This window comes from Gallus gallus, chromosome 1, assembly GCF_016699485.2.
Source record: "Gallus gallus isolate bGalGal1 chromosome 1, bGalGal1.mat.broiler.GRCg7b, whole genome shotgun sequence".
Taxonomy (NCBI): Eukaryota; Metazoa; Chordata; class Aves; order Galliformes; family Phasianidae; genus Gallus; species Gallus gallus.
In genome coordinates, this window is record NC_052532.1 from 185,570,061 (window position 1) to 185,588,769 (window position 18,709).

Below are 18,709 nucleotides of genomic sequence, written 5' to 3' on the forward strand. Positions count from 1 at the left end.
GCGGCTCCGCCCAGCAGCGCCCCACAGCGCCCGGCCCCGCGCCGCCCTCACGCGGCTGCTGCCCGCCGTGAGCCCGGCCGTGCTGCTGGTGTGGGCCCGTGTGTTATGGGCTGCGCCCTGCCGCCCTTTCCTGTCACTGGGTACCGCTGGAGCCTGGCTCCTAATTCATACAGCCCGGCCAGGCGTTTGTTTGCATTGATATCGAGCATTGTGTGACACAACATAAGGAGGACATAAAACCATGAAAGAGTGTCCAAAGGACGGCTACAAGGATGGGGAAGGGTCTAAGGGCGAGACCTGTGAGGCGCGGCTGAGCTCTGCCCAGAGCAGAGCAGGCTGAGGGGAGGCCTCATGGCGGCTGCAGCTCCTCACAGGGAGTGGAGGGGCAGCGCTGAGCTCTGCTCTGTGTGACAGCGACAGGGCCCGAAGGAACGGCGTGGAGCTGCGTCAGGCCAGGGGCAGATGGGGGGGAGGGAAAGGGTCTGCACCAGAGGGCGGTGGGCATGGAACAGCCTGCCCAGGGCAGTGGGCATGGCCCTGAGCTGATGGAGCTCAGGGAGCATTTGGACAGTGCTCTCAGACGTTGGGTTTGATTATGGGTGGTGCTGTGTGGAGCTGGGAGTTGGACGGATGATCCTCATGGGTCCCTTCCAACTCAGGTTATCTGTGATCCCTTGATAAGATCCCCCACAGTCCCTTCCCTTCTCCAGCCCGCAGCCTCTCCTTGGCCAACAGATGCTCCAAACCATGCACAGTAGTATTTCCTCCAGCCAAAGTGTTTCATCTCCACCGCCACATCTCAAGTTGTTTTTGCAGGACTCGCCTCCAATAACCTTTAGCTGGCTTTGCCCCCTCCTTTAGATTTTTTTCCTTTTCTATTTTTGTTAACCCACATACCCTCAGTCCTCAGCCCAGGACTTACAGAGGTGATCATCCACCTCCTCAGCTGCGGCTCTCTGTACTGCTTCTGCCCAAAGGCACAGCCTGTTCCCTTCTCCCCTCAGCTCTCCCTTTGCAAACCCTGTGCTATCTGCTTTCAATTGCTCTTTCTATTTTTTCCAAGCCCTGATCCAAGGAAATCATTCCTCACACAGAAATAGTTCTGCAACTCCATTTCCCTTTCTTGTACTTTCTGGGCCGTTGTTTGATGGCATCCTTCCCTGGATGAAGCCAGGGCTGGGACTCACACTGTATTCAGGATGCAGTGCCCCAGATGTCTGTGTCTCAGTGCCATGATGCTTTCTGGCTTTCTCTGTCCTTAATTCCTAACAGTCTCTGATATCCACTTGCCTTTCTGCCCAGCTAACTTTGTCTTTGAGCTATCATAGCTAAGGTTCCATTTTTGAGATGCATAGGCAGTGTGGTGTTTATGGAGCTGGGACTGCTTTTTTTCACCTACCGTTATCAGAATGTTTTTTATCACTCAGTACCACAATGTACTTCTTACACTCAGCATCACTTTTCTTGCTGCATGCACTTGTGTCTGTCACTTAACTCAGCCACCCTTTTTCTTTGCCCAGAGGGCTGTGGTGCCCCATCCCTGGAGGTGCTCAAGGCCAGGTTGGATGGGCCCTGGGCAGCCTGAGCTGGTGGAGGCAACCAGCCCATGGCAGGGGGTTGGAACTGGCTTTAAGGTCCTTTCCAACCCAAACCATTCTGTGATTCTATGTTTTTTTCACATCACTTATGGAAAGCAGTGAAGCACAGAGGTCCTTGCCCATCGTGGGTGATTTCCACCTAGCTCTCTGTCCACTTATCCCTGTCCTTTAACCAGTAAGTTAGCCTTCAAGGGCCTTTCCTCTCACCCTACAGTGACTTCATTTCTTTGAGAAACTTTAGCAAACTTGAATGCATGCAGGGTTGGGGTATCCACCACCTCTCTGTGCAACCTGTGCCAAAATGTTTCCTCTTGTCCTATAGCCCTGCTAAAGAGACTGCCCCCTTCTTTCTTACAGCCCCCTTTAGATACTGAAAGGCCACTCTCAGGTCTCCCTGCAGCCTTCTCGTCTCCAGGCTGAACAGCCCCAGCTCTCTCAGGCTGTCCACATAGGAGAGGTGTTCCATCTCTGGGATCATTTCTGTGGCCCTCCTCTGGATGTGCCCTAACAGCTCCATCTCTCTTCTGTACTGAGGACTCCACATCTGGACGCAGTACTCCAGGTGAGGCCACACCAGCACAGAGCAGAGGGGCAGGATCACCTCCCTCACCCTGCTGGCCATGCTGCTCTGGCTGCAGCCCAGGATATGGTTGGCTCTCTGGGCTGTGAAGGCACATTACTGGGGTTGTCATGACCCAGGTGCAGACCTTGCGCTTGGCTTTGTTCAACCTCATGAGGTTCACCTGGGACCACTGTTTGAGCCTGTCTAGGTCTCTCTGGATGGCACCCCATCCCTTGGGTGTGTTGATTGTGCCACATTTGGTTGATTTGCTCTGCATTCCTGCTGGTGCTTCAGCCCATCACAGATGCTGCCCTTCATTGAAGATGCTTTCCACAACTCCTCAATGCAGGGTGCCTTTACTGCACGAGGCAGGTAGGTAATGCTAAATGCTGTGCTTTATGCTCTCTGTGATGCCTTCTGGTCTCTGTGGCAGCCTCTGTCACCCAGGCAAGCTGTGATGACAACCCGAGGCCTTGAGGAGCTCTGGAGGCTTCATTCTTGTTTTCCAGCCATCATCCAGCTGAGAAGCGTGCCAAGTGAAACAAGCTGTGCCAGAAGGTTTGTACAAATAACCAGATCTTTATTAGCCTTGTCATCATTTTGGCTGGCTACTATGGAGAAAAATATATTTACGATTCTTTTTCTAAAATGTCAGACCCGTTAGCTACTTTAAAAGGAAAAGTATCAAATCATTTCCTTTATTAACTGTGAATGTTTAAGTGAAAGGCTTTAGTTTTGCATGTAGACAGAGAGCAAATGTTCTGCACAGTGCTTTTGGACAGAACAGGAGACCTCAATCTTATGTTTACAAAGTAGAAAGATAACAGGGTATGGGGTATCTGTTTTTATCAGCTCAAGGAAGGGATTTAGAAAATGAGTGTGGAAGTGTTTATTGCTATAGCATAACTCCTGATTGGGCTCAGTCCTGCAGTTCTACCTCACATGCATGCTCTTAAATAACTGGAGAAAACAAGGGATCAAGAATCAACTGATAAGCACCCAGGAAACTTCTACATTTCAAATACCCGGGCACTGACCCAGGACATGGCTAAGCTGCAGTACAAGGGATGGGCAGCACAATTCCCTGCATTTGAACAACATTCAAACTACAGAACTGGGGAAAAAATAGAAGAGGACGGCGAAGTGGATTTACATTCAAAATCAGCTTTGGATCAACAGATTCACAGATGTGCTTGTTCTGGAGTTCCTCTGCAAGAGCTGTAGCTGACATGAGCAGCTGGCTGGCAAGAGTGAGTGCTATGTAATTAGACATGAGCTATAAACATTCAAGTAGTATTAAACACGGCCTGATTCTGTTTGTCTTTCCTGCAGAGCACAGACATCAGCAACCCAATTGAAGTTTGGGAATGAAGCACTGCTCGGTGCAGAGAAGAGTTACAGAATCAGGACCACAACGAGCAGCAATCACAAAGTATAACTTCATTGAGGCTGCTCAGGGCGAGATTTTTAAAGGGACTGACAAATCTGTTGCAGATGCTGAGCTCCATCAGGTGCCGAAGTATATTGGTAGGTACTTAAATGCCTTTAAAAATCTGTCCCAGTGCACAGCTTCCTCATTTAACAGGGCGAAGGGAACAAAACAGAGGGAAAATCAGTTAAGTGCCGGGGAATTCATTGATGCAGACTCTGGTGTAAGACTGGCTTCCCTTTGGGAAACCTCAGGGACTTCCAGACTTACACCTGTGCCTTGAGGAGCTGGATGCTAAAGCAGTGTGCGCCCCGTGGTTCTGCACAGAGCACATGGGTGCAATCCTGCCCGCTCCATCCTCCCATGGGAACGTTGGCCAAGAGGTGTGGTGCCTCGGGCACAGCTGAGTGGCGGTGGGGTGGGAATGGCAGTGGGTGATACGTGGCTCCTGGAGCCCTTTCCTGCAGCTTTCAGGAGGGCTGGCAATGGGATGGGGCTGCCAGATGTGTCTTGCTCTATTTGTAGCAGCAGCATTTTGTGAAGCCCGGCACAGCTCTGTGGATGGTGCTGAAAGTGGGGATTTACAGGGAATCTGCTAGAAGTGCACTTTTGTCACGCAGAGCCTGATATTGGATCCTGCTTCCTTGGTGGGTGATGAGGGAGAGGAAGGCCAGTGTGGTCAACAGCAGAATGAGTCCGACGGAAACAAAGGCTGCGAGCATCAGGCTGGCTTCTCTGGGATTCAGAGCTTTGCCAAAGACGTTGTCCCCTTGGCTGTCAGGATCTGTGCAAAGAGAAGTGCTTCATGAGGAATCCGCACATAAACATGGAAAGTTTGAAATGGTGTTGTAAAAAATCCATACCCTTTGTGGTGGTCCTGTTTTGTGCAGTCGTTGTACCATAAGCTGCGGTCGTCAGTCCTCCTCCTGAAGGGGCTTCCAGCTCTGTGCAGAGAGAGAAAAAATACAGTGAAGTTGAAAGCCTTGAAAAACAGTGGGAAAGTAGCACTGGTTTCCCCGAGTTCCTTCTACCTTTGTAATCTGAACAGAAATCCTGATTACATCAGCACAGTTATAAACATATTGCTCCAGGCTGCTCCGTGGACTAAGTCCACTTTGTCTACAGTGATCTGTTGCTTCATTTCTACATTTGCTTATTCAATCGAAATTTCAAAGCCAGAAGGGATAAAACGCATAAAAGAAATTCACCCTGTCCAAGGAAGGAGGATTTGGGCTACATTTGGCATTATGTTTCTCATTCTGCCCTGCCAGGGTTACAGGTACAAGGCATGCCTGCTGGGGCTCTGCAGTCCCTGCAGAGGAATATGGGAAGCATCGACTGCACTGCCTGAGGCAGGAGATGCTGGACCCGGGTGTTGTGTGAAATTCTGTGACATGGAGGTGCTCACAAAGCACTTCTGACTCCACTTGCAAGTGGTGGAAGGGATCAGCAGCTCTTAGAAAGCTTGCCAACTCAGTCAAAGGAACACCTCTTTCTTGGGCTGCATGAACAACCAAGAAAATGGAGCATCTTATAGCTCAGCTGACCTCTGCCTGTGCAAGAAGGAATGAGAATATTCCTGTGAGCCAGAGCTGACTGCAGGAAGGAACCAGCCCTGTGCCTGTCTTACAGCAAAACTAGAAGACAGCTTTGCAGTTGCCTTCTGCACCACCTGTGGATGACTCATGGTCTGCAGGCTGCCAGTGCCTCCAGGGAGGCTCTGGTGAAGCACCAACTGCTTTCACATTGCAGAGTGCAGCAAAGATAACTGTTCCTTGCCACATCATTCAGGCACCCCCAGATGATGCTAAATGCCAAGGGCAGCATGCAGGGATTTCCAGGTGCTTCCCACCAGCGTGCAAAGTGCAGTGCTGACAGCTGAGTCGCTTTACTTCCCTGCCTTTCACCCACGTCACTGTGATACCACCTTAGAGCCCTAGGATGTATTTCTGCCACTGCACCTGATTTATTGATGGTGTAGGTCGTTTCCATGCCAGCATGTATGTGGTCAGCTACGTGGCAGTGCAGAAGCCACGTTCCAGGGTTTTCTGCTACAAGTTCAACAGTTTGGAAAGTCCCAGGAAAAAGGTCAAATACATCTCCTCTGTGGCCTTTATCTGTCTGTGGCAAGGCAAAATCAGCATCGTAAGAGTCCTGCCTTACTGTATCCAAATACCCCCCAGGCACTGAAATATTCCAATTAGACTTTTCACTCCTTGAGGCAGATAAAATGCTTCTTGTTAGACATACATGGGGTGCCTCACAGAGGGAAGCTGAGGCTCCCAGGAAACCCACATTTTATCAATCAATTAATTAGCAAAAGGAGTCTCCTCCTAAGGACTTCAGGCACTGGTTGAGCTCAGGTACCACCCTCTGAAAAACATATTTTCTGATAGTCCTCCCAGTTGTCCTCCTAAGCTGTCACAACATCAAACCGTTCTGTAAGTAGGCAGAACTCTGCTCTCCTCCCTCTGTCTTCCCTTATAGCTGTGGGTAAGTATGCATTTCAAGCCACGTGACCATTTCCTCTAATAGTGACATTCATTCATCTTCTATAATAGGCTCAGACTTGTAGAAGCATGGCAAGGATCCCATTCATTTTGTGTCTCATTTACAGGCATATCTCCCACTGACCTCAGTATCAGCAGGGCTACGTGCTCACACTGCAAAAATAGCCCAGAACTTGGACTTTTTTTTCAGGAATTTTCAATCACACTGTAAAAGTTTTACTCTGATTCATTTTACCAACCTTGAAGATGAAGGTCTGTGCATGGAAATGGACTGTGTGTACATCTACTTCATTACCCATTCCTATCAAATACCAGTTTGTCGTATCACCTTCATTCATGGTTAGACCCAGGAGACTGTTATAAATCTTCCCATTGATTGCTGGAAGAATGACAAAATAGGACCGATTAGTAACTGGCTATGAAATGGGTGATGATAACCATCAGGCACCATCTGTACTTTCTCTTCAAGGAGAATGGGTGCTCAGCACACGTGGCAGGTCAAGGGCTCTCTGCAGTGGCTGCAGGGAGATGGTCACGTTTTTGTTTCACCTAAGTGCACAGCAGCAACCATTCAGTTGTCTCGAGAAGCACCAGGTAGGGTTTTCAGCTGTTGAGATCAATCTCCTGAACGAAAAGGGGTTTTGCTGGGAAGCTTCATGGAAAAAGAGGGAACAGTTATTGCCTAAAATGGGTAGAATCTGTAAAAGCAGAAGTTTGCTTTGCCAGGGCTGTTCCTGCCCCCATTTGTTCTGTTCTGTCTGGCTCCTGGGCTGATTGCTTCTACAGACATAGATTTAAAATGTCATCCTTGCATTCCTACAAGTCAACAAGGAAGGCAGCTCTCAAATGACAAGAGAATTTTGGCAGGGCAGCCTCTCCCCATGAGGATAAGACTGAATTGGCTTGTCTTGGCTGGGCCTCCTGAAATCTTGTTGTTTCCAGTGCTGCAGTCTATGAAGGTGTCACGTGGTTGGATAGTTGCAGGCTAAGTCAGTGTCTTCCTAAAAGGGCTGGGAAAAGTAAACCTCTATCCTCTCGGTTGCTGCCACCGAGTCCTACATACCATGCTTGCTGTTGCCTTCTACGAAGTTCTTAGTGAAATTAAAATCATCAGGACTCTTGTGAAGGTATGTTTCGATATTCTCCTTCAAATACCAGGATTTGTTTTCATCGAACACCATAAACAGAAGAGTAAATTCACGATCAATGTCTTTTCTCAGGCCATTTTTATCTAGAATTCCTTTTCTGCAAACCACAAGAGGGCCAATCAGACCACTGTATGTGTCCTGCAATGAAATAAATAGGCGTGTTACAGATTTTCTACTTCATCCAGTTATGAAATAAATACAAATAGGCAACACATTAAATAAAGATAAAATATCTGAGGAAAAAGAAAAAAGTGAGAAAAAAATCATGCCCACATCTGCTTAAGCATGTCCTTCTCGTTACATTTTAGTCCCGAGATCTCAAGTGCCTTCATCCCTTCAGCTATTCTTTAAGGAGGGAATCACATTACCACAGTGTATCCCTGAGGACTTCAGTAGATTAAAATAACCAAGACACATGCAACTGTTCGCAAAGATGACAAAGCATCCAGCTCTGTAAACCTCTCCTCCAACTTGTGCTCCTTGTGGAAACATCTTGCAAGATAGGATACTCTATCTAAAACAACGTCATCTGTAATTAACCGTGATAATAATAACCTTCTTGGTTACCTTCACAAAATTTGCTGTTGAATAGTAAACCCAAGTGATACAGTTGGGATCTGTTTTCCCAGGGCCAGATCGCTCGGGGACATTCCATCTGTAGGTGTTTATTTCCCCTGGAAGAGAAAGAAAACATTTACCAAGAACAGCTGTGTGTGAGCAGCTTTGTGTAGTGAGAAGTGTGTAACTGATAGCTGTTACCCTCCCCATCAAAAAATGATGTGCATCAAAGCTTCCTGCGTAAGCATGCGGGGATGGCATGTGCTCATGTTTCTGCATTTCAGAAGGTCAGTGAGGTCCCAGCGGTGTAAAAGAAGGCAGATGTCACCTCCAAAAGGAGATCTGCAAAGGGTGCCCAGCAGTAACATACCCACAGAGGGAATCTGTTCAGAGATTCAGCTTCTCAGCCTTCACCCTGGGCAAACTGGTAGATAAATGGTCTCAGATGCCAACGCTTTGGGTCTGTTGCAATTGTAGGGAGCCAGGCTCCGGAAGATATTTCCTGGACTTTCTTAGTTGAAAGGGGCACCACAACACGGCCATTGCCACCAGGACTTTGGAGAAGGTGCTGCAGCACTATATTGGCTCTTGTATGGGAGAGGAGAGCTGATTAAATATCAGAACTGCTGCTGACTGGGAATGCCAGGAAGAGCCTTTCCCTCTTCCTACTAAGCCACTGTTCCTCTGCAGTTGCTGAAGAGCCCCCGTTCCTTCCCCAAATCCATCACCTCTCTCACATCCTTCCTGAGGGTGAGAAGAGATTCAGTGATCTCTAATTCTTAAAAACAATCTGATGAGGAAATGACTTGTTTGGATGAGGCTCAGTTTTCTGCACTGAATACAAACACGTCTGTATTCAGATGAACTGACTATGCTACTGGTGCTCCAGCCAAAAAAAGAACAGGAGGACAAGAAGTGGCCAACACCTTGTCTTTCTAAGTGCCAGACAAATGCTGAACCAAACAATCTCTTTCCTAGAAGTTTCCAGGGCAACAAAGCCTGAGAAAAAAACTGGTAACAGAACCATAGAATCACCAAGGTTGGAAAAGACCTACAAGATCATGCAGTCCAACCATCCACCTATCATCAATAGTTCTCACTAAACCATGTCCTTCAACATGCTACAAGACAGGGTAAAACAAAGAAGTCCTGGAACTGTTGACCATGGCCTTGGTACAGCCACTACCCAACAGATGCTAGGGTTATTAGAGTTAAGGCAGTATGGTCAGGTCGCTGTTGGACTTGATGATCTTTAAGGTCTTTTCCAACCTGAGCGATTCTATGATTCTATGATTATGATTCATGCAATACTGGCTGCTACAGTATGGCAATAACTAAGTAAAGACTCAAATATCACTATATAAGATGGGTCTCACAGTGTAAATTAAGCGATATGATTTATTCTTGAACAAGAACAAGAACCTTCTGCGCATTACAGCACGGGCCTATTGACCTAGCAGAGATCAAAAAGGCTTTCAAGGGGTACCACTACACTAACAGGACAGAAAACTAACAAGAAACTCATCAGTCTCAGAGCCATTCAGCCATTCTTGCCATGGGGACATACAACACTGTCAGTCCAAGTGATGACTTCTTTGGCTTAAATAGGACTGTCTGGGCTCTGGTTAGCTTAGGGTGAGCAGCCAGCCAGGACCTCCAGGTGCAGGTGGGGCTGCTGAACAGCCTAGGAATTATTCGGGCTTTGAGAGATTTGTTCTTTTTGTTAACTGCCGCTTGCAAAAGCCTGAGGAAAAGCCTGCCCTGAAGTCTGGTTTGACAGTACTCCTTTTGCAGACACCTTCCCTCAACCATCCCAAGCCTGCTCCCACGTGGACACGAGAGATATTACAGCAGTGTGCCCACACAACGCCTCCGCTCTCCATAAACGTGGTGAGCAGAAAGGGGCAGAGCTAAATACTGCCAGCTGCAGCCCTACCCCCGAGTTTCTCCAGTTTTGAAACATTTTTAGAGCATCGCCCCGGGGCTAAGCACTGTTTTAGGCCCCCCTGGCCGTGATTATGGGCTTTCTAATGCATTTTGGAAGTTGCCAAGGGATACTACGTTCCTCTTTCTACCCCAGTAGGAATAAAGGCTCATTCTGTGCCTGAACATACTCACTTGATCAAGAACCTACATACACAATAACACAGAGAATTGCATCTGAATAAACACTAAGCCTATCACGCCTGGAAGAACACACAAGTGTGAATAAGCTTGAAGGAGGGAGTATCATTCGTATGTTAACACATTTTTTATATATGGCCTTTGGAGCTGAAAGAAAAACAATAAGCACAGCCTTACCTGGGAGGGTGATTGGTGCCTCAGTTTGTTCCTCACAACCCACTTCTTCTACCCCATGTGCGCTCACTGAATAAGGCCTGCTGGCTTTGTTCTTAAACACGATCAGCACGGAGTCACCCACCTCGGCATGAAGCAATGGCCCTAAATGGAAACAGAAGATGCCAGTGATTAATGCTGCTTTTCTGAATTGCAGCCATCTTCCAATAGCTCAACCTTGGAAAGGAGCCTTGGTCTTTCCTGAAGCCCTCAGGCTCTTCCAGTGAAGCCATCAAAACCGGTCTGTTATCTCTGCCACTGAAAAACTCCATATAAAGACATAATTTCTTTTCTCTTTCTAGACAGCAAGAGAGATAATTCACTCTGGAAACAGGTCTCTGAGCAGTTTGTTTTTCACGAAAGCTTTTGTGGATAGTTTTCAGCAGCTTTTGATAGGTCAAACTATTATCAAACTATTTCTTCAAAGATAAAAAGGCAATGTCAAATATATTCCTATATAGAAGTAGTATTTTATTCCCATATAGAAGTAGTATTCCTATATAGAAGTAGGAGTTGACTATTTTACGATTGGTTGTTGCCCACTCCTCATCCCATAGAAAACGTGGGCTGATGGTTATTTTATGACATACATAAAATTTGATCTTGCCCAATTCCAGATACAAATCTATGCCCTTGTTGAATTAATCTACCTAGGGACACGATTTAGCGGAGGGCTGTTAGTTAGGGTAGCATGCTTAGGTCATGGTTGGACTCAATGACCTTTAATGTCTTTTCCAACCTGAGTGATTCTATGACGTTAAGGTACATCCTGTAAGTTCCATTTTTTGCATCTTCCCTGTTAGGATCCTTTCAGAAACTCCTTATTTCATATTTGGGAATAAACCATCCAACTTGGAAAGCATTCTTACGCTCAGCACTTACACAAACTTGATGTAAAATCACCAACAGCCTGGAATAGTCATCAGTGTTACCACTTTTCCATGTTAACAAACCTGGAAAAACTCTTTTGTTTTTGTTAACCCTCTCACTTATCATCCATCCAGTCTGTGAGCCATGAGAGCTACTTGCCCAGGATTTCCAAGTGTTCCTCCTCTTCTGTCCTCTCTTTGCGCTCAGTAAAGTTGCCATTTGTATACTCCCTGTAAACCACTTTCTTGTATTTTGTACCAATTAGGTCTTCCCCTTGGCTGAGAAAAATGTGCCCGTAGCTGCAAAATAAAAAGGGAAAAATTAAAAGCACAAAGCTTACCTGTCCAAAGGTTCCTTATAGTTGTGTTATACATAGTAGGTGTGGCAGGAATTTATGGCTTGGTCCAATGCGATGCAAAGCCCTGTGTGCTGTAGGAGCTTTTAAACAGCAAGTAATAACAGTGATAATCCTCCCTAAATGCACACTGTCTTCAAAGCCAGGGACATATTGCACTCAACACAAACATCTGGGAACACAAATCCTTCAGCACAGCCAACAGAACAGCTTCAAGCTATGAGTGGCTTTGGTCACTCATCCCAGTGCATCCATACCCCAACAAAAGACACTGTCTTTCCCTGCAGACCTGAATCATAGAATGGCTTAGGTTGGAAGGGACCCCAAGGATCACCAAGTTCCAACCCCCTGCCACAGGCAGGGTTGCCAACAGCTAGATTAAGTACTAGATCAGATTGCCCAGGGCCCCATCCAGCCTGGCTATGAACACCTCCAGGGACGGGGCATCCACCATTGGGCAACCTATTCAGCACCTCACCACTCTCAGTAAGAACTTCCCCCTGACATCTCACCTACTTCTCCCCTCCTTTAGTTTAAAACTGTTCCCCCTTGTCTTATCACTATGTGCCCTAGTAAAAAGTTGATTTCCCTCATGTTTATAAGCTCCCTTTAAATACTGGAAGGCATGCTATCACGACGCCTGCTTTCACTATTTTTTACATGGGTGATATCAGGCAATGTTAGGAAGATAAACCACAGCCTAACCTCGTGAGAGCAACTGCTATCACCAGAGGTAAAAGAAGGCTGCTTTACCCTGGAGAGATTTCCTTTTCCCTCCTGCACCTGCTGAAGGATGATGCTCTTTGTACCCCCACCACCTGCGGTGAGGCGGGTCCTGGCGCTGCCTGGCCGCCAGGGGGCACTCGCGAGCTGTCCTGCGCATGGCTGCTCCTCCTTGCGCTCCCCCTGGTGGCCGAGCCGTGAGTGCGTCCCAGCGCACTGCGTACAAGCCGTGCGCACTGCAATACTGAGCGTACCATAGTACCCTTTGGGCAGTAGTGGATTTAATATCCTCTTCATCACTCATGCCTGTTACCGCATGAAGACTGTGCGACAGAAGCCTTAGAAGCCTTCCGCACGGCGCAGAATGGACAGCCCCTTACCTCGGCTGGCTAGCAGTGTTGTGCCCCACACCCGCCACACTTTCTGTTCCGTGTACCTTTCCTCATTGCTGCTGACGTTGTAAATCTTTGGTGCTGAGCTCTTATTTGAGGCATAGTCCCACTCCACCTCCTCCGCAGCGATGTAGTAGAGCCTGACGGCACCGTGCTGCTGCTGGGCTCGGCTGGCATTGCGGCAGCTGCTGACCTCGTAGAGGTGCTTCATCCCTCCCACAAAGTGATCGAAAGTCCTGCAAACCACTTTGAATGTGCCTGGGAAGGAAAGTTCCTGAGATGGAGGTGATTGTGAAAGCAAGCAGCCTGGCAAATTGACTCCAGTGCTTTGTTCATCTCCGGTCTGTCCTCCGAAAAAATCAACCCTAATCTGTGATGCTGTACAGAAAGCCAGGTGAGGGGCTGCTTTTATCATCCAGAGCCCATTGGCTTTGCAAAACTAAGATGGCTGGAGGGGAAACTAGTTGGTAATGTGGGCGAACATCAGTCATCTCCTTTAGTCACCACATGGACTGTGGCCACGAGGTGTCACAGAGTGGGCACCCAGGAGTCCTACATGCACCTCGCCAACCCCAATTAAGGCATGGAGAAGCAGAGTGCTTGTTTCAGTTATGCACACTCAGCTCAGTGGACCAAGATGAGAGGCATAACCCTGTCCACTCTGGATCTCAGTCCACTCATTCTGCTTCTAGGGTAGGAGCAGGGAAAAAGGTAAAGTAACATGCTGATAAGAAAAATCACAGGTGGTGACTGTAAAGGTATGATCATTCATTCATGTCTGCTTGTGGCCAGTAGATGGTTAGCAGTCAAAAAATAATGAACTCCCAGACTCTGCTGTTCAGTGCAATTCCTAGAGTGCAGTTTCATGACGGACAGTGGAATGTATAGAACACACACAAGAAAAGAACCTGCTGCCTTGCAGAGCTCTACTCTTTGGTGTACGTATATGTTTCATTTACAGCACCTTGCCAGAAAAGCAGTCCTGCCGGAATTCCCACCTGCACTAAGTCCCCAAAGTCAACATGGAATCACAGAATGGCTGAGGTGGGAAGGGCCCTCTGGGTCCATCTGCTCCAATCCCTGCTCTAGCAGGGACACCCAGAGCAGGGTGCCCGGGGCCATGTCCAGGTGGCTTTGAAAGGTCTCCAAAGAGGAGATCCCACAGCTTCTGGGCAACCTGTGCCACTGCTCCGTCATCCACTCAGCACAGAATCACTTCGTGGTGTTCAGAGAGAGCCAACTGTTTTCCAGTTTATGCCCATTGCCTCTTGTCCTGGCACTGAGCACCACTGACAAGCGCCTGGCTCCATCTTCACTGCCTACCCCCACACTTTCTCTCTCCCTCACATTTCCCATCTCTTCGGTTATTATTTAGGCTGCCTGATTTCTGTGGGTGCCAGAACACCAAGATAAGCACAGGAACATACCCACACGGTCTGGCTGCATCAGTGCTGTCCCTGATAAATGAGGAAACAAGGCCAGGCCATCCCTCGTTGTCCCTCTTAGGTCGATGTTGTTTCCTTGAAATTGAACTCCGTGCATGTCATAGTGACTTCCCAGTCCGATGAGGTGCCAGGAGACCTTGTCATCCTTGCACATGGCCAAGCCTGGCAGGTTACCAAACAAGTAACCATTGACAGCTGGAGGAGAAGAAAAGAACCTGGTTAGTGGCTCGGCACAGAGCCTCCCATCACCTCTGTGGCAAGAAGCTTGCGACTGAGCAAGTCATAACATTAATTAAAGGGGCATTCTGTGAAGCAAAGGTAGCAGTGGATGATACCACATTAATGCTTAAATGCTGTTCTTACAAGCTCTTAACTCCTACATTTCTCTTAACCTATAAAATCTTGTAATAATCCTTTGCAGGGCTTTAGAGATTCTCCTCCAAACTTTCCAGAGTGCTTCACAGTCGCTGGTTAAATATATAAATTAGATACATCCTTTTCAGTATAACCAGATAATCAAGGACGCGGAGTGGGACTTAAAAAACTTCAGTTCTGATGCAGCCTTCCCATCTGATACTGACTTCTGACATCCACCTTTAGTCCCAAAATGTCTCTCTTTTAAATTTCATCATGAGATACCACCTCGTAACAGACAAATAAAATAGAAGGATCCAGAAACTCCAGAGCTGAGTTTATAGTAAATGTATTCAAAGAGGGACAATCACTGCAGGGTGATAGTTGGAGACATTGTACCTGCAGTGCCTGCACACACTTTGCTCAGTAGTTAACTGTTCACCATCAGTACATACTCTCAGTGTTCTCAGCAAGACCAAATCACAGGTTCTGTGAGTTGTTCAAGTCTGTCATGTCAGGAACAACGTATAGATATCCATGCCAAAGTCAGACATTTACATACAGAAGTGATGTTTTAAACCATGGCTGGACGTTTCCTTAGTCTTCTCCCCTCCTCTGCTGGAGTGGTTGCTGCCCAAGTGGAGCTGGCGGAGCAGAGAGGATGAACCTTCATTGCTGGAGCCAGTGCCAAGGCCTGTAGCTACACTGGAATCACCAATGAACACCAGCTTTTCTGCAGCTGATGTGTGACTCTGGCATTATACCTTCATACAGACCCAAAGCTACACTCCATTCCCTTTCTCCAGCTGCAGTTGATAGGTGGTTGCAGTCCTTGTTAATGTGACAAGGATTCAACATTCAAAGGACAGCAGGAACTGGCCAAATACTGATTAACAACTTTGCACCTCACCCTCCAAGACACTGCAGTCAGCTATGAATGAGGATGAATTTTGCCACTGCTGACTGCAGAAAAGATATCGTTATCAGATACGTTTCATACCATGCATTTTGTTGGATTCCTTGAAATCTGCATCATTTTCATCCACTTTTGAAGGGTCTCCAGTAAAAGCTTCAATATTCTTGTTCAGATACCAGCTGTCATTTTCATCGAAGATTGAAAAGAGGAGATAGAATTCTCTGTCTATTCCTTTCTGTAGCCAAGGAGAAAGCCAACACACTAAAATTATTCTGCAGAGCATTACCCAAGTGAAAAATCATCTTTTTTTGATAACAACAACAACAACAACAAAAAAAAAACCACAAAAAGCTGCAGCTGCTTCCTTACTACATCCTTTTAGAGGATTTGGATTGGCGCTCCTCCATGAGCCAGAAGAAAAAAAGAAAGTGATGTTTACCGAGGATGGAAAGATGCAGTGATTGCTAATGAATGCATGGAAAAGATGGAAAACCAAGGGACAAGTCCGAGTGTTGGGGAATACCAGTCTCACCTTCCTATCTGCCCCATAGATCAGCTTTTACCCTGAGGAATGACATTTCTTTAAGCTCTTAAATCTGAGCTGGGAACAGTGCTAAATCTGTTCTCCCCACAGCCCACCACCCTGTTTTGGAGAAGCCATTCTCCACTTTGAGCACCTGTGTCCCATCCTCATTCAGTGCATTCTTCCGGCAGACCAGCAAAGGCCCCACCAGGCCAGAGTTGGTGTCCTTGACAGCATCAGTGGCTGAGTAGTACAGGTAGGTGAGGCACGGTGGGTCACTCTCACTCGGACCTCCATTTTCAGGCACTCTCCATTTGTATGTGAAGGTTTCACCTGGCTTAACGTGGGCTCCTGGCTTCATATATCCTGTAGAGAGAAAGTAGAGAAAGACAAAAGTTATGGGAAGGTGTCCTCCAGAATACAACTGCTGGGTGGGAGTCAGGCATAGCCACTGGTTTCTGCAGACAGGTTCAAGTACCATCCTGTAGATTGGTGACTTCTACCATAGGGACATCTCCCAGAGCCCCATGCCATGGGGACACATAGAGCCGTTCCTCGCAGAACAAGTTTGACACAGACACTGACATAATGCTATCTGAATTATCTGCATTTGGTCAGACTAAACATGCAGAGCTCGTCTTTGCTTTTAATTGGCTTCCTCTAATGTCTGTAGGCTACCTGCCCTATCGTGAGATTCATCTGAGGTGCAACCACAGACTCTGAATTCTCATTAAGCACCAACAGAGCAATTACATCAGCAAGTGCAGCCAAAGCTGTGACTGCTTAGAAATTCAGAACAAATCTGATCCTGGTAATTGTTTCTTTTTGGCTTTGCAGCAACGCACACGAAGCTCTGTTAGAGTCTCCAAAGAGAGGTTGGTGTTAACTTTTTCAGAAGTTAATTTTGGTGTCTGTCTGCTGTCCTGCATAGGGTGGATCACAGAATCACAGAATGGCCCAGGTTGGAAGGGACCTCAAGGATCATCAAGCTCCAACCCCCCCTACCACAGGCAGGGCCACCAACGTACATATCTAATATTAGACCAGGCTACCCAGGGCTCCGTCCAACCTGGCCTTGAACACTTCCAGGGATGGGGCATCCACAGCCTCTCTGGGCAGCCTGTTCCAGCACCTCACCACACTCGTGGTAAAGGACTGATATCCAACCTAAATCTTCCCTCCTTCAACTTAAAAGGTTGAAGAGTTCAACATTTCCCCTTGTCCTCTACCTCTTGTGTTATCTACCCTTTCAAAGAGTTGGCTCCCCTCCTGTTCATAGGCTCCCTTGAGGTACTGAAAGGCTGTAATGAGGCCACCCCACAGCCTGGAGGTAGCATCACTCATGTAGTGTAGCCACTGTAAGACAGAGAGCACTGTTATGAAGAAATAAATCTGACATGAAATCCTCCTCTCCAAAGATGCAGAGGTGAGCCACTCACACTACTGCTTAACGGTCAGATTTGGTTTCATTCTACTCCACACCAAAGGGTGCAGTGCCAATGGATGCTGTTACCGTGGGGTTTAAACAGAAGCACAACAGGACTGCAAGCAGAGAGAAGAAGCTGCCTTTCCATTACGGAACTATATCTGGTGTGGGTGGCATTAGAATACAAGTGACTTCAAGGCCGAAATCAACCTAGGTATTTTAGGATACAGCAGAGCCTGCTAGAAAATTGGCTGTGTTGCACAGTCAGCAACTGGAAACAAAAGAATTAGATTCATGCCTTTTGTGTTTATTTTACTATGTGATTTTATGACTTGGCCTGTTGACCTAATTCTCTTAGCACAGTTCTCAAAAGAAGGATATGTCCTGCGAGTTTCTTTTTGATGTGTTATGGTGGAAGGAAAACAATTTAGACAACAAGAAAACTGACCTTCTCTTCAATGCTGCAAATGCAGCAAATACATTTTCACACTATTATCTCTATAGGTGCTATGGGTGGGATTCAACTCATCTAACACGAGCTCTCTAAATCTTCAATATGTGTTCTGACCCCAATCTAGTCTCCCTCTGTAGTCAGCAGAGACAGAGACATCCCCAGAGGTGATCTGCTGTCTCCTAAAATAAGTGTTCAAAGTAAATGGGACTTTGCACCTTCTGAAGAGGCTGTTTCTTGCCTCTGACTGAAGGAGTTTCCTACCAATTAGACATGACACCGCACAGTTAATGGCTACATTTGGATGATAAAGATGCTATCTTTGCACAGAATGAGAGGAAGGCCTTGGTAAATGTTCTGCTCCGGTATTTACGTATTTAAGAGGATCAATAAGAATCATTACTGCTTCACATTCTGGGTCAGTCGGATAACAGATGCCTGGATGTTGACTATCCTGGCAATGAAGGAGGTAAAGTACCTGACCTGTGTGAGAAGATCAGATGTGAAGCAGCCCAGACCTGGTGGATAGCTATATCCAAAAATTCAGCAAGACCATCACGGCATCATCAGCCCAGATCCTAAACAACACTATTTTGGAGCGTGTCCAGAGTAGAGCCACTAGCTGGGGTTGTATGATGTTAGATCAGAAATAGTGTGAATTGGATTGGGCTTTTGGCTTGTACTGAGCATTAACAGATGGACCTCGGCTAGTTTCAACCACCTTGCTGGGCACATGCCCAAGGGAAAGAACCAGTACAGAGGCAGATCAGGGGGTACCTTGTGGCATTTAGGGAAGACATACACTAACCAAATCATCCCTTCTATGCCTTACTATCCACAAAAAGGGCAAAGCTGCAGAGCAACAGGAGAAGATCTGTAGGTTCGTGTATTCTGGATGTGACAGTGCCGCGTTGCAGAAAAAGCTTACCATCCAAGTAGGGTGCACCTTCTGACAGTTTGCTGAAGCTTACACCATGGGCCATAATGCTGTAGCTCCTTCTGGCTTTGTTGGCAAAAGTAACTAGCACTGTATCTCCCACTTCAGCTTTTATAACAGGGCCTTAAAGAGAGAGGGTAAGGGAAGGTATTAGAAGAACTGCCAACAAATGCAT

At 47.0% G+C, this 18,709-nt stretch overlaps 1 protein-coding gene across 5 annotated transcripts in view; it reads right to left on the reverse strand.

The window, feature by feature from the left end:
- Nucleotides 1-2,719: 2,719 nt before the first annotated feature.
- Nucleotides 2,720-18,709, reverse strand: part of HEPHL1 (hephaestin like 1) — a 54,894-nt gene continuing 38,904 nt past the window's right edge. For all 5 annotated transcript variants that reach the window (XM_025146895.3, XM_046899742.1, XM_046899741.1 and 2 more), the window contains 13 exons: nt 18,526-18,657; nt 15,875-16,086; nt 15,282-15,432; nt 13,910-14,122; nt 12,527-12,740; nt 11,172-11,311; nt 10,107-10,247; nt 7,815-7,921; nt 7,163-7,385; nt 6,339-6,478; nt 5,551-5,710; nt 4,453-4,533; nt 2,720-4,373 (listed from right to left, as the gene is read on the reverse strand). In XM_025146895.3, the coding sequence (XP_025002663.2) occupies nt 4,171-4,373; nt 4,453-4,533; nt 5,551-5,710; nt 6,339-6,478; nt 7,163-7,385; nt 7,815-7,921; nt 10,107-10,247; nt 11,172-11,311; nt 12,527-12,740; nt 13,910-14,122; nt 15,282-15,432; nt 15,875-16,086; nt 18,526-18,657 (2,117 nt within the window). In that variant the 3' untranslated portion in view covers nt 2,720-4,170. The remainder of the gene's footprint in view (nt 4,374-4,452; nt 4,534-5,550; nt 5,711-6,338; nt 6,479-7,162; nt 7,386-7,814; nt 7,922-10,106; nt 10,248-11,171; nt 11,312-12,526; nt 12,741-13,909; nt 14,123-15,281; nt 15,433-15,874; nt 16,087-18,525; nt 18,658-18,709) is intronic.